This window comes from Notolabrus celidotus, chromosome 16 (assembly GCF_009762535.1).
Source record: "Notolabrus celidotus isolate fNotCel1 chromosome 16, fNotCel1.pri, whole genome shotgun sequence".
Classification (NCBI taxonomy): Eukaryota; Metazoa; Chordata; class Actinopteri; order Labriformes; family Labridae; genus Notolabrus; species Notolabrus celidotus.
The window spans coordinates 26,171,727-26,185,779 of NC_048287.1; the positions used below are offsets into that span (position 1 = coordinate 26,171,727).

At 39.6% G+C, this 14,053-nt stretch overlaps 1 protein-coding gene across 2 annotated transcripts; it reads right to left on the minus strand.

Annotated features, from left to right (window-relative positions):
* Window positions 1–4,592: 4,592 nt before the first annotated feature.
* On the minus strand, window positions 4,593–13,202 carry mbpa (myelin basic protein a). Of its 2 annotated transcripts, XM_034704637.1 has the most exons (6): window positions 12,954–13,202; window positions 10,891–10,986; window positions 10,415–10,441; window positions 8,911–8,931; window positions 7,440–7,523; window positions 4,593–5,872 (listed from the first exon to the last, which is right to left on the minus strand). In XM_034704637.1, exons 1-6 carry the CDS (start codon window positions 13,071–13,073, stop codon window positions 5,822–5,824), a joined length of 399 nt encoding a protein of 132 aa, XP_034560528.1. In that variant the 5' UTR covers window positions 13,074–13,202; the 3' UTR covers window positions 4,593–5,821. The 2 variants fall into 2 exon arrangements, with proteins under 2 accessions (XP_034560528.1, XP_034560530.1); XM_034704639.1 differs by lacking the exon at window positions 8,911–8,931.
* Window positions 13,203–14,053: the final 851 nt, after the last annotated feature.

Here is a 14,053-nt window from a genome sequence, read left to right on the forward strand (position 1 = left end):
TGGAGTCTGGATTTTTTCAAAAACACTCATTCTAGAAAACCAAATCTAGTGTCTCATCCTGCTCTATTTTATTGTGTCATTTAAAACCTCGGAAGCTCATTTTAGAGTACTTCACATATCCTAAAACAGTAGTTTTAGTAAGTTATTTCAGAAAACCGGGCTTCATTTTATGAGCCACTCGACCTGAAATGAGTCTGACAACCTTGCTCGACAACACCATCTTTTATTTCTAGAACACTTGTGCTTAATTAAAACATTTTGGGATAATTCTACAACATAAACAGTTATTTCATTGGTCAATTCTAGAACACTAGGGCTAAATTAAAACATAGAATCATTACAAGTCATTTTAGTGGGTCACTCTAGACCACTAAGGCTCATTGAAAACATTGCAATGCATTCCACATTAACTGTCAATGTGGTGGCTCAATCTGAAGCTCATTTTAAAACATCATGGATCATTCTAGAACATGACGGGTCATAGCAGTGAGGAATTCTAGAATGCTGAGGCTCACCTTAAAAACAATATTTGACATTCCGGAACATTACCTGACATTCAATTGGGTCATTCTAGAACACCAAGGGTCATTCACATAGATCATTGCTAGAGAACTAAACCTCCAATAGAATAAGTGTGAACCGTTCTAGAACACTGGAAGTCATTTTGGTGTCATCACCCATATATCAGGTGAGTCATTCTGAAGCTTATTTAGAAAAAAACATGGAACATCCTTAATCATTAAATTGGTCATTTAGAATCCCGGGACCCATTTTAAAATAAGATGTATTCATTCCAGGACATTTAATGGGGTTATTCCAGAGCACAGACAATTATTTACGTGGACCAATTACAGAAAGCTGAGCAGTGGTGATTATTCTAGAACATTGCAAGTCATTTTAATAGATTATTCTAGAACCCTGAGGTTTCATCTCAACATTTGCTAGGCTTTTTTTATCACTTCATTGCCTGTCAGTTCGGTGGGTCATTCCAAAACACTGAAGGTCATTTACATGAATCAATGCTAGAAAGCTCAAGCTTCATTTAAAACAGTGCGGATTCTTCTAATCTAGAACAATGCAAGTCATTTAAGTGGGTCACTCTAGATCATGGAGACTAATTTAAGTAGGTCATTTTAGTACGAGTAGGCTCAATTAAAGCCTTTTTGAGCATTCTAGAACGTTACTTGCCTGTTGCAGGTTATTCTTAAGCTAGTTTGAAAATACTATGTATCGTCCTAGAACTTTGGCATTGTGGGTCATTATGGAACACTGATGAGGTGATATTTTTTTCTTTTAAAAAACACATTAAGTTAAAATGTTGGTTTTCAGTACTAAACGTGGGCAAAGTTTACAAAAGTCAGGTAAACATGTGTTGGAGTAATCCTTGGATGAGACTGGGCTGCCCTGAACAGCTTGTGCAGAAGGTCACAAAAGATCAACATAAGATTTGCTCAAATCGTGACATCACCAGTAGGTGATGTGCAAATTAGTCATTATGAAAAGAGAAACACAACAATGGCAACAGCTAATGAAGCATCAAGAATGCTGGGATCTGGAATGCTCAGAGGCCTGAAAGAGACCAGCTGAAATGAGGCGTTTTAGATAGACTCAAATGAGGGTTTTCAAAGACACCAGCCCAAAGAAATTTTGTAAATCATGTTAAGTTACGCCAAACCTCAACCCCCCCCCCTCAAAAATGAATATAATACCCCCCATTCACTTTAAATGGATAAATGCTATAAAAGCTCTAATCCCAACAGTGTGGAATGTTTAAGAACAATGCTGTAGAACATTCAACACTGTTCTAGAATGTTCCATGTCTTTGAATCCTCAGGAAGTTAACCTAGAACACGGGGCCTCGTTTAAAACATTCTAGAACATTGTCTGCCATTTTAGTGGGTCATTCTGAAGCTAATTTTCAAACATTATGACACATTTAATTACTTGATAAGTCATACAAGTGGGCTACTCAAGAACACTAGCCTCATTTAAAACAGGGTGCATCTCTCTGGAACATTATGCTTCGTTTTAGTGGGTCATTCTGAAAAAGTTTGACTCACTGTGGAACAGCTTGTTTGCAGCTCAGTGTTGGAGCAGCAGAGGTCCCTCTTGCACAGCACTGCAGCCTCCGCCTCCTGTGAGGAAACTGTGCAAACGGTCCTTTAGAGTGTTTGAGGAAAGCATCCTGTTTCAGTAGGAGACCCACTGATCCTGAAAGATCACAGGATAATGAATATACTGTCATTTAATATATTCAGGTGTATTGCAGTGTATAGAAATGAGCATTTCAGAAGTAAACATGAGGTGACAATCAAAGAGAAACCCTATGAAGGGGTGCTTTACTGTACAACAATATCACACTCAGTTCTGTATATATAGAACACAGTATCCAGGGAATAGCACAACAGTTTGTTGGTGTGATATTGAAGTATCGATTTTCTACCACAGTAAGGTGATGATGAAACTCTGGGCGATGTGGATACTACACCACTGAGCCAATTATGGCAGGAACACTGTAAGCAAGAGAGAGTGTGCTCTTTGCTAATTGTGCTTTTAGAGGCAGCTGTCCTTGAAAAGTTAAACATCAGCATTATTTCCAATGATGGGAAACACTGTTTTTTTTTCACTTCAGTGTCATCCTCATTAAGGGTTAAGTAAAGGACAAAATGTACTGCTTGATATACTTGAGACCTCGTTATTTCAGCCTGTAGAACACTTTGATATCAGGATTATTGTCTTTGAGATATGATTGGCCACTAGAGGATACTTCAAGAGCGTGTGAGAGTCCTTTACTTGATGTTTCATGGGTTGAGTTAAGGGTTGTTCATACTTTCTTGTCTCCTTAAAGCTGATCACTTCAAAGACACAAAAACAAGTCATGGCTTGAAGTTGAACTTGATTGTAGAGTAGTACTTAAAGGAATAATTTGTCAGAGGCACTTTAACAAATATGAAAAATATTCACACTTACTGCTGTCTCATTTTTTATTTTTCATGGACACTATTTCAAGCACATTTGTCTTCTTTTGGATGAATTTAAATTTTCCTTACGTGCATTGTAGTTGTAGTTTCTTATTTCAAAACACCAACAAAGACCAAGAGCATTACTACTGTTGTTTTACTTCTTGTTATTACCTGGTTGTGTTAAATACTTACATCTGATTGGTCAAAAACCCAAAACAACAGGCTAATTCTCAACAGCAAAATTGAAGCCAGGGACAACCTGATCACACACGTCATATCAGATCAATCTGTGGAAAGGAGTCCGGTACATTTCACCTCAGCCTGTTGACTCCGCCTGTGTCAAGAATGGGACATACAGTAATGACAGCTGATAAGAATATATTAGCATGGAAGTATTACCAACCATAAAAGCATTTTTGAATCAACTTAAATCAATATTTTCTACTTTTCATTTGTCTTCATTTGCCTATTAAGACAACAACTTATATAAATGTATACTGTGAATTTATGTTCTTCTTATATTCGACTTTTAAGTTTGTGGCACTTACTAACGGTGTTTCCTCCTGTCTGGATCCTTGCTTGTGTTGCAATAAATCAATCTTTGGATTGGAAAGAGGGATAAAGAGAGATGACAGTGGTGAGACGGATAGCAGCAGTTGTAGGAGTTGGAATCTGGCAGGTCCACAGCAGCAACTCAGAGGAACCTACGAGACAAGGGAGCTCAGGGACTCCAGAAAGGTCTATGGTTAGTAACTTTAATGGGACAGGGAGAGTTAAAGTAAGTGATTGGGGTGGAGAGGGGTGAGATAGGATCCCAGTGTGTCAGTTCCTCTGGCTGTCTAAGCCTGTAGCAGCATAACTAAGAGCTGGTCAAAGCCTGAGCCAGCTCTAACTATAAGCTTTATCAAAAAGGAACGTTTTAAGCCTACTCTTAAAAGTAGAGAGGGTGTCTGCCTCTGGACCCTGACTGGTAGATGATTCCAAAGGAGAGGGGCCTGATAACTGAAGTATCTACCTCCCGTACTATTTTTTAGAGACTTTAGGTAGCAAGCAGGCCTGCATGCTGGGAGCATAGCTTTCTAGAGGGGTAATAGGGCACTATGAGCTCTTTTCCTATTTTCCTGGTCAGTAGTCTGCTAGCTTATTGAAAATTAGAATGAAGAATGGAAGTATGGGAAAGTAGCTATGTTTCTACCTAGATGTCATGTCTCAAATGTTGAACATTAGCCATAGCCTTCTTTTTAAATTAGATACCGTTTTTGAAATCTTCATGCTAACTGTCTAAAATGTATTTTTATATTTGGTTTCTGTACCACTGGAAAAGATACATAACATGATTAGAAGTTTGCTTTAAAGGTGATGGGCAAAATTATTCTGGCTAGTTAGCCCTTCCAGTTATTTGCCTCAAAGCTGGGCTAAGCTAACAGTGTTATGGCTCCAGCTGCATATTTAGCTCACTGAAAATGTACGCTGCAGTTGGTTATTAGCCACTGAACCCTTCGCAAGATGGTTAATCAGCACATTCCTTTTATTATCAAATTATTTATTCAACATTGATGAAAGTCTTGGTTTCTAAATGTCCATCATTCTTATTAGACTCTAGATACTTAAAAATACACAACACAAAAGTCAGATTTTAGACCATTTAATGACTGAGCAAGGACATGGTGTTTATTTCCAGTTAGAGATGAGCATTAAAAACAGAGATGCACATTAAAGAGGAAACATAGCACTCAGTTTTCTAAACATCAGATCTTTTTCAAGTAGCACCACCAAATGTCAGCAGACAAAAACATGCTTACAGTGTGACTGTTTCGTTAGATGACCCACACAAACAGTATGTACAAATGAGAAAGGCAGTGTAATTTATAACAACATACAGCCAACAAATTATATGTCTGAACAATTCTATTCAACATGCTGTCCTTCAGTACCAGACTCCTCAAACCCTCTTTGAGCTTCTGCCTTGAGCCTTTGAGCCACTTACCTTCTGACCATCAGATAAAATGAACGTTTGTCTGTATTCTTTTAATAAAAAACAAAAAAATCTAACTTCATTTTAGCTGAAAACAAATAACATGAGACAGATGCAAAAGCTACTTAACAGAGAGGAGAGCAGATGGGTTTCTTTAAGGATATGTTAATTGTTTATATGTAACAGTGCATTTGAAAAGGGCGTTTTTTTACTTTTGGATAGACTTAAATGTCATTATTCTGTACATACTTATTAATCTAACCACACTGCAGCATAATAAAAAAGTCTTACATCAACACAACATTAGAGTCATTATTGCTCATACACTGTACATTTCCAGTTGTATTTTTAATACATTTATTTGAAACAAAGGCACAATAACCACAAATGGGACCCTTTTCTGTCTGGACTTTCACATTAAAACAAAAACTTTTTTGGCGCATGAGTTGTGTGAAATAATCAGATACATTAAGTGTTACTCATGTACAAAATGCAGAGGACAGGAGACGAATAGAAAAACAAACATCTGCTACAGACAAAACTCAGACAGCAGACACTAGCACCATCAGACCAAGACACCCAAGTAGGTGAAATATTTAACTAAAAGCATGACCAAAGTCTTCTTAACAGCTAAACAGTGACCGAGACAAGATATACGTAGAAGTAGGATTAAACAGAAAACTTGCACAGTGACCACCTACATCCCTGCTGAGTAGAGTTTATGCTTTTTTATGTGTTGTTATCGTCTAAACAAAAGGGTGTCTTGTGTTAGTTTGTTAATGTTTCTTGAGGTTGCGAGTCCGCCGGTTGCAGATCTGTTCCTCCTCCTCCTTCGTCTCGTTCCATAGGTGTTGGATCTGTGGTTTGGTCCTCGGCGGAGAGCTCAGAAGATGGTGCTCCAGCGTTTAGTGGGTGGGCGGGACTTGGGGTCTCCCTGAAGAGGAGATAAGAGGGGCAAATAGTCAAAACACTGTAGATATTTTCTAGTCCCAGATATGGCGTCAAACAGCCAATCTGGAGCGGTGTAGTTCTCAGGGATTTAAGGTCCATGAGAGGTTTGATTGTCTTCACATTTGTTGGGATTTAAAGAGATCAGCCACACTGAAAAGAAATCCTCAGAGTAGTGAAGGTAGATGTGTTTACAGAAAATAATCAGTCAATGATTTTGTATGGACATGATGTTTAGGTTAACATGGTCTGTGACTGTAATAATGAAAAAAGTTCCCATGAAATCAAAAGATATGGTGTTTTCACAGTGCCAGTTTTTTGTGTGATTTGTCCCTTATCATAGACTGCATAAAAAATGGATGACATAACAGCTCCCCCTGCTCCCAAGTGAAGCCAAGACGTTTAGAGCTCCCCCTGGTGACTAGCTGCAGTTTAGGTCTTAAAGCCTGCCCCTTCCATGTTGACAGATGGAACATGGGTCAAACTAGAAAAATCAAATGCATGTCAAATAAATTTTTCTGGAGCATGGTTTCAGTCAAAGCAGTTAGTTCTTATCATGCTCATTTTTTTTCTTTGGTATAGTTATTTAATATTGAAAAGTAGGGATTTGACGCCATCATTGACTGTATTTACATGGCAGCCATTTTCCTCTGACCTCACACTTACAATGGGAAGCCAAAATTCTGCTGGAATAAGTAGACATATCTACACACCCCGTCCTTAATAGTATACATTTATAAAATCTTACAACCATTATCAGTCTTCTGAAACTAACAAAACAACAGAAATTGGAAATAGGCATTTTTTAAGGTAAAATTATAAATGCTAACCCATTAGCTAACATCCGACAATAGATTATGTTAGCATCTAACCACTTCTTAGCTAACATAACTGTACATTTTTATTGTATTGTATAACACTAGTAAGCAGTAATGTTTACATCTAGACATTTCTTAGCTAATGTTAATATTAGCTAAATGGCTAAAGTGCTAACTTAAATTGTAGCCTGAAGCTAGCTAACCCGTTAAATAACGATCCTCTGCCTTGAATGTGGCGCTAATGTCCCGCCGTATTTTTTCTTACCTGATGACGTATCAGATTATTTTGAACATAGCTAACCAATGATATCATTTTTATGCTTCCCAGCCTGAGTAACGCAAAAGGTAACACTGCTGCCATATAAAAAGAGTCAACTAGCCAGTCATTATCCACAAATCACTAGCTTGATGTTTTTTAAAGTACACACGTACATTTGAAGAATATGTTGAGCTCTTCCAGCTGTTTCATGGGAACTTTAAGCTAGTTGGTTAATTATGATGACAGGCTGCTGTAAAAAGCGTGTCAATGAAAAAATAAAAGAATAAGATTCCAATTAAAGTGGTGGATTGTTATACTTATACTTTATATATGTATTACTCACTGATCTTTGAGGAGAGCATCACTGTTGTATTTGGGCAAACAGACAGGAAACAGTGTTTATGAAGCCTATAGTTGAACAAGTAGAAAGGGGAAACATTGAGTTAAACAGAGAGACAGACGTGTGTTAAGCTCACCAGGTTGAAGAGTCTGGACAGTGTGCTTTGGTCTCTGCGTCTTCTGACCGGAGACTTTGCGCTTTCGGCACGCGGCGACGAGGCCTAGAAAAAGATGCTCTTTAAACTCACATTGGAGACCTGAAACCAAGGCCTGAAAGTAGTTTGCTGCTTTATCACGGGATAACCTTTAACCAGACCTCTAATTTATTTAATGTTGATGGATTTGTCTTTACAAGATTAGACACATTTGACCTCAGAGCATCAGACCTGCCTGATCGCTTTAACAAAATGCTTAAACTGTTGCTAAAATGTAACAAAGGACACTTTGCACCCACATCTCCACACATTATACATCTCTCACAGGTCAGACAAACAGCATACTGCCTCAGAGGTGACTAAACTTTTGCACTTTGCAGACTCATCTGGCTCACTCAAGCTCTTTGTTTACAATCCGTCTCATTTTAATTGCATTGGAATCGACCTTGGAGGTGCTTGGATCTGTGTTTTCATCCAGTTTGAAAGCACTTTTTTCAGGCTGAACTTCTCTTGGGGACAATAAATGTGGACTGATGTCAGGGTTTTTTTTGTAGCAACACAACTATTAAGTGCTTCAGTTTAAAAGGTGGAGAGGTGATTAAAGTGTTTCAATACAAAACCATGAATTTACTCCGGCTTGCATGGGAGCTGAGAAGAAATCATCAAACCCGCAGGTATGCAATCCCTGCTATAGAAGAAAATGTCTGTCTTTTGACTTTGTGAAAGCATGAAAGGCTGAGACATAGATGAAGACATGGACATGTAACAGGAAAAGCCTTCTCAGGGGAAAGAGAAAGGAGTACAAGGACGAGGTAAGGTCCACAGTGAGCTGACACAAGTGGATTGTTGCCATGAAATGCAATCACCAGAAAGAGCGTAGAGGACACAAAGGTGGAAAGCCAAAAACAGATGGATCTGTGAGTCATCTCTGGCACCAAGGGGATGGAGGTGTTATAAAGAAACAGAGACGTGAAAGAAAAGAAGAGGAGGAGGAGGAGGAGGAGGTGGAGGGTGATGCAGGCCAGGAGGTCCTAAGAGAAAATCTTTACCGGTTGTGGCTCATAAAAAGTCGAGCTGTTTCAAAGTCATCCAGAAGCAGCGAGTCGCTCTGGATTAAAGCAAAGAAGGGGGTGAGTTGAAATGGAATCATAAATATATAATGAATCCTTTCCACCTATCAATCACTGAATGAAAGGACTATTCTTTGTAAGCTTCATTATCCCCGTCCACATGCAGAAGTATAAAAGATGTTTCTCTTCAAGTAGAAAAGCAGTGAGACACAATGTAAGAAAGAGACAGAGCCAGCACGAAGGTTAGGAAACAGGTGGCAGCTGCAGACAAAGGACCCACTGCAGAAGAGCTCTCTGCAGACAGAAATGGGATCACGGCACACACACACGTACACACAGAGCGGCTGTGCAATCAGAAGTAGAACTTAGATCGAGTGACGTACCAAACCCAAGACGTCTCTCCACTGGACATGAAATAGAAACAGAGAGTGTTGTGATGAGATGAGAGAGAGTAGAGGTGACTAAGTCCGTCTCAACATATCTGAGAGTCAGTCAGGTAAAGATGCTCATGAAGCCAATGTTGATGTGCAAAAAATTGCAGTTCCTTGAGTGTCCACTAGAGGCTGGCTCCAAAAGCCAAATAGACCCCATTAACATCCATTAGAATACTCATTTTTACAGGAGGAATAAACATCTCTACAGTCTGCTCCAAAAAAAGGTTTGTTCTGCATAGGCTATTTCTTTATTCGTACAAACCATAAAGGGTGTGTGATCTTTTTATAACCTATGCGCTTTAAGATATGGTCACAAGTTTTGGGGTGCGGCTCACTTGGCTAGCAGGTGGGTGCTTGGTAGCTGATTACTAGGATGCTAACAGCCTGTCCAAACTCTTCTTTGTTGGTTTCTATAGTGATTGAAATTTGAGTCAGCATTGGGCGGCATACATGAGACTGTGTCCATGTTTTATTCTGTCTGCTGGGGCCATAATGTTGATTTTCATGTCTTATTTGTTAATCATGATTCTTTCCTTTTTATGGTTTTCTTCATTTCCGGTTTTGGGTTCATGGGTGTGGTTTACCTTTATCTACCTGTTCAGTTGGGTGGCGGGAGGCATACAAAGAAGGTGAGTGGGGTTGAACATTTTTTGTTGACCGCCACCGTCATCGTCATTATCATTGTTTATTTCTATCTTTTTTGGTATTGATTTATTTTGAGTGTTTTGTTAATAAATAGAAAACTTTCCATGGACTTTGATTTTGATTTATGGCAAGACGCGTCACAAACATGTGCCCACTTAGTCGCTGTGGCACCTTTCAATCTTAGCCGCTTCACTGTCTGTAGTTAGCCCTGTGAACATGTTAGCATGCTAATACTGACAGTTAGCATGCTAACATTGCCATGTCCAAAAGTATGGGTTACTATTAACTCTAAGCCTTGCTAACAGCCTGTAGCATGTTTCAAATGACTCAGATAGCATATCTTTTTATGTAATAAAAATGTGTCAATGTCAGTGTGGGAGGGCGCTCAGGTTCTAGCACGGCATCTCATGTAGTTGTCATGCTATTGCAGCGCTGTGCCAAAATCCTTGCTTTGAGTGTCCAATGCAGCCCAATGTGATTTGCAATAAAAGTTTAAAGCTCCTGAGAGGAACTTTTAATTACTGCCGCCCCCTGTGGACAAAGTGTCAAGTCTCTTTACTGATCCTGTCGAGTGTTTTCCGACATCAAATCTCCTCTTACTTTCTATTCACTGTCTAATGTATCACTCATAGGCTGTCAGATGAAACACAACTAAATAAATGCATCTGTAGACTGAGAAATCAGATCAGAAGTCTAGACAGTAATCAGAAGTCATCATGTAAATCACGTCACATGGGTGTATCTTCACCCTGCGCCTACCCCTCTGCAACAGTCAACAGAACAGATATCATGAAGAAATAAGACTCACCCTGGATTTAGGACGAGGAGAGGAAACCTGAGAAACAGCGAGTGACAAACAACAATGAAATGACTGATTGCAGGAGGCAGAAAATGCAGAACAACAAACTCTGTTTCCAAATACACAAACAAGTGCTGATCGAAACTTCCTGTAGTTCCTTTTTGTCTTAGCGGTATGGAAATGAAGGAGCCACACGGCTTTGTAATCAGAGTGGAGGCTGAGCGTGCTGGGTTTGAGACGCTGCCGCACTACTGCTGCCAAAAGTTAGATCAACACTCATATTGTGTAAATTGAAGGAAATAGGTTCAGTTATGTGTTCTGACTGAAGCTACTCACAGGAGAGTATTACGTCTGCTGAGCTCAAAAAAAACTATTTGAATACATTTGAATAAAGTTAGCAACGAAAAGTGACATGAGTAGAGGAATGAAATGCTTGTGATACATGATATGAAGTGTGCAATATGACACGGTTTAACCCAACTTACAATGCTCCTGAAGAAGTGTACCACAGCGTTTTCATTGGTCCGGCGGCGAGAGGAGGATTGCTGGGGTGAGGCAGCAAGGTGACCCCGGAAAGACCCCTGAGGGGATCAGGAGGAGTGAAAAACATTATGTTTGTATGATTTGGTACAACACAAAATTAGATAAAACTGAACCCTAACATAAACCAGCTCATGGAATTCTGAGCCCCTTACATAAACATCCTTCCTTGCAACTATGCCTTTACATACGAGGGCTCTGCATACTCTGATTAGCCTTCAGTCTACCGCCTCTAATAGCTGCTAATTTCATAATTACATCAATTATGATGCAATCCTTCTGGTTTCAGAGGTGTCTCAGTGTTGAAGAGAAACCAAATGTTGTACACGAAAAAGGACTGCAACCAAGTTTCATAACAAGAATCTTCAAATTGAATTCATTAAAGCAGCAAATAGAAACAACATGAGAGATTTACACTACAGAGTAAGGCGTGATAAAGTCTGATAGAGTGTGAAGAAGCATTTAAGAGGTTTATCAGGTGTAACTGGCTGACACATCGTCACTTAGTGTGATGATTCATCCTGCAGCTTGTTGAAAATGAAAACAAAAAGAAACATGCTGATTTGTGTTCACTCTTAATAAGATGCCTTTTCTGTAACACAACCTTAAAGAGATGCCTTTATTAAACATCAGATACATCTCATTGTGCTTATTTCTTGGAGGTGTGTTAGACAGAGAGTGAAGTACAAGGAGTCTGGAGTGTAAACTTTTCATCAGGCTCATCTCTTAAAAAGAAAACTAGTGAATAAACAAAACCTGAATGAGAACGGACGTGTCTGTGCTGGACGTGCGCAGGAGAAAACAGGCTTGGATGTCAGATGAAAGGAGGTCTGTCTGTTTGAAAGCAGCTCGGGCTCCTGAGGGCCCCTCCCCTTACAGAGGGCAGAATTTTGAACTTAAAAGAGGTTTTGTGTGAGGTTTTCTATCTGCAGCTCTGAGTCAGACTGAGATTACAAACTGAGTATGTGCTATGGTGGAGGAATATTGACCAAGAATCTCACATTTTTATTCACAACATCTCACTAGGTATGCATGTTAAAGCTTTAACTCTGCACTGCAATTGAGGTTTTAATGCTTAGAGAAAATAATCTTATAGGTATTTTACAACATTTATATATAATATTCAGATGTGATGGTGCAGCAGAAACCTGCATCACAAAATCATACCATAAAAAATATGTATCTCTCTCAACTTAAACAGTCACTAGTTCTCATAGTTTAACTGTTCATAGTATGATGCTTTCCTTTAGACAAGCTTCTATGAAACAAAGTCAAATTAAGGTAAAGGGCTTAATTGGGGGACTCAAATAAATCTTGCATCCAAGGAAAGGTCATTTGAGAGCATTTCCAATGAATTTTAAATCATGCAGCCACTTGATTCTGATAAGATTGGGTTAAATTTTGCCTGACAGTCCAGGGAACACAGAACCCCCAATCCCATTTTCAATTAAGGAGTATTTGTTGAGGAGGGGAGCCGAGAGAGCATCCCTGCTCCTTTATTAGAGACCAAAAATGGTCAGCACAGCTCAAAAATACCAAAATGAGAATCAACTTTTTTTCTCCCTGAAAATATTATATTTACCACCTTTACAGATTGTTTCTGTAAGTGGGTATTTAAAGTTATGGAGACAGCTTTAAAGAAGGGTGCATTGAAAACCTTTCATCATTTTCTGCTTTCTTTTGCTTTGATAAAAGTTTTCACATCCTTGTTTTTGTTCAACTTGAGATAACTCTTGATGATCTTAAAAAATGCAACATCACGAAGCTGAAGATATTTTGGAAATGCCTGATACAGAACAGCCACCAAATATATCCTTATAATGCATAAATTAAATGATTTGATGGAGGAACTGAAATCCATGAGTCCTGAGTTTCAACTACATTTTCTAACAAAAGCACTAAAACAAGAACAACTCAAAGACGAATTGAACGAAATGTAGAGTTTTCTAAGAGACGGAAGTTTTAGGAAGCACATAAATGAACCCTTTAAATGTAGAAGCATGCTCACCTTGCTCCTCTTCTTTTTGTCTCCTCCAAAGAACTTAGTAATCTGATCCATGAGACCAGGTGCCTTCTTTTTCCTCCCGAGCCCAAAGGTGCTCTGCCCTGAGGTGCCTGCTGTAGCCATGCTAGTAGTTGCCGAAGTTGGGTGGGGTTGACCTTTTAAATCTACTCTATAGTCCTCCTCCAAAGTCAGTCCCAGTCCACAGTGCCTACACCCGGATCTGCTGCTCCTTCAGGCTGGTTTGTAGCTCTTCTCACACACAGGGGCCGTCTTTGAAGGTATTGCCCCCTCGGTCCCAGGGCACCATGGGACATGAGGATGGTCGAGGGGAGGGGGGAGGGGGGGGGGGGGCAGACCGGGCAGGGGCAGTGAGGTCCATGGCTCTGGCTCGGCTCCAGGCATTCTTTCAATCTTCAGTGGCTGTGTCAGTCACTGCCGCCCTCCGCATGGGCCTGCCCATTGTTCCTCTACCCATCTGCTTCACCCCGGCCGTAGGGACAACAAGGGTTATCTCTGAGTCTGCACTCACACCCTGATGTAAAGCAGCCCGCTGCACTGTGAGGCCATTGTTAAATCAGCCTCATATATTTTCTTAATGGATTGGGTTTAAATTTGAAGTACAGTCACCCAGATTAACATATGGAAAGGCCCAGAAGAAAGGGAAAGCTTGTTGTGTAAAAACTGTGAGCGTTAGCTACGTATTGGTGTCTGCAGCGCACATAAATCAACCCATGGTGACTTTGCATCTTCTGATTTATCCACTTTTTGTGGTTTCATGGTACAAACCAAGGAAACCCGTTGATACAATAAAATATAGCAAACTTTAAGCTCTATTGAAAGGTTCTCTGGTAGAAAGATGTCACTATAATGGATGAAATATGGTCAAAGGCTTTCCAGGGTGCACTTCAAATGGAGAAAACAAGATAACACCTAGAGTGCCTTCCAGTATAGAACATACTTAAAGTGATTTAGTCAAGAAAAATAACAATTTGCACACAAGGGTGTCTTCTTTTTATAAAAGAGTGGATAAAGTGCCCTCCAAGGTTATCCTCCAGTGGATATTTCAAGAGTGCTCCTCCATCCAGGAAAATTGAGAAAATCTG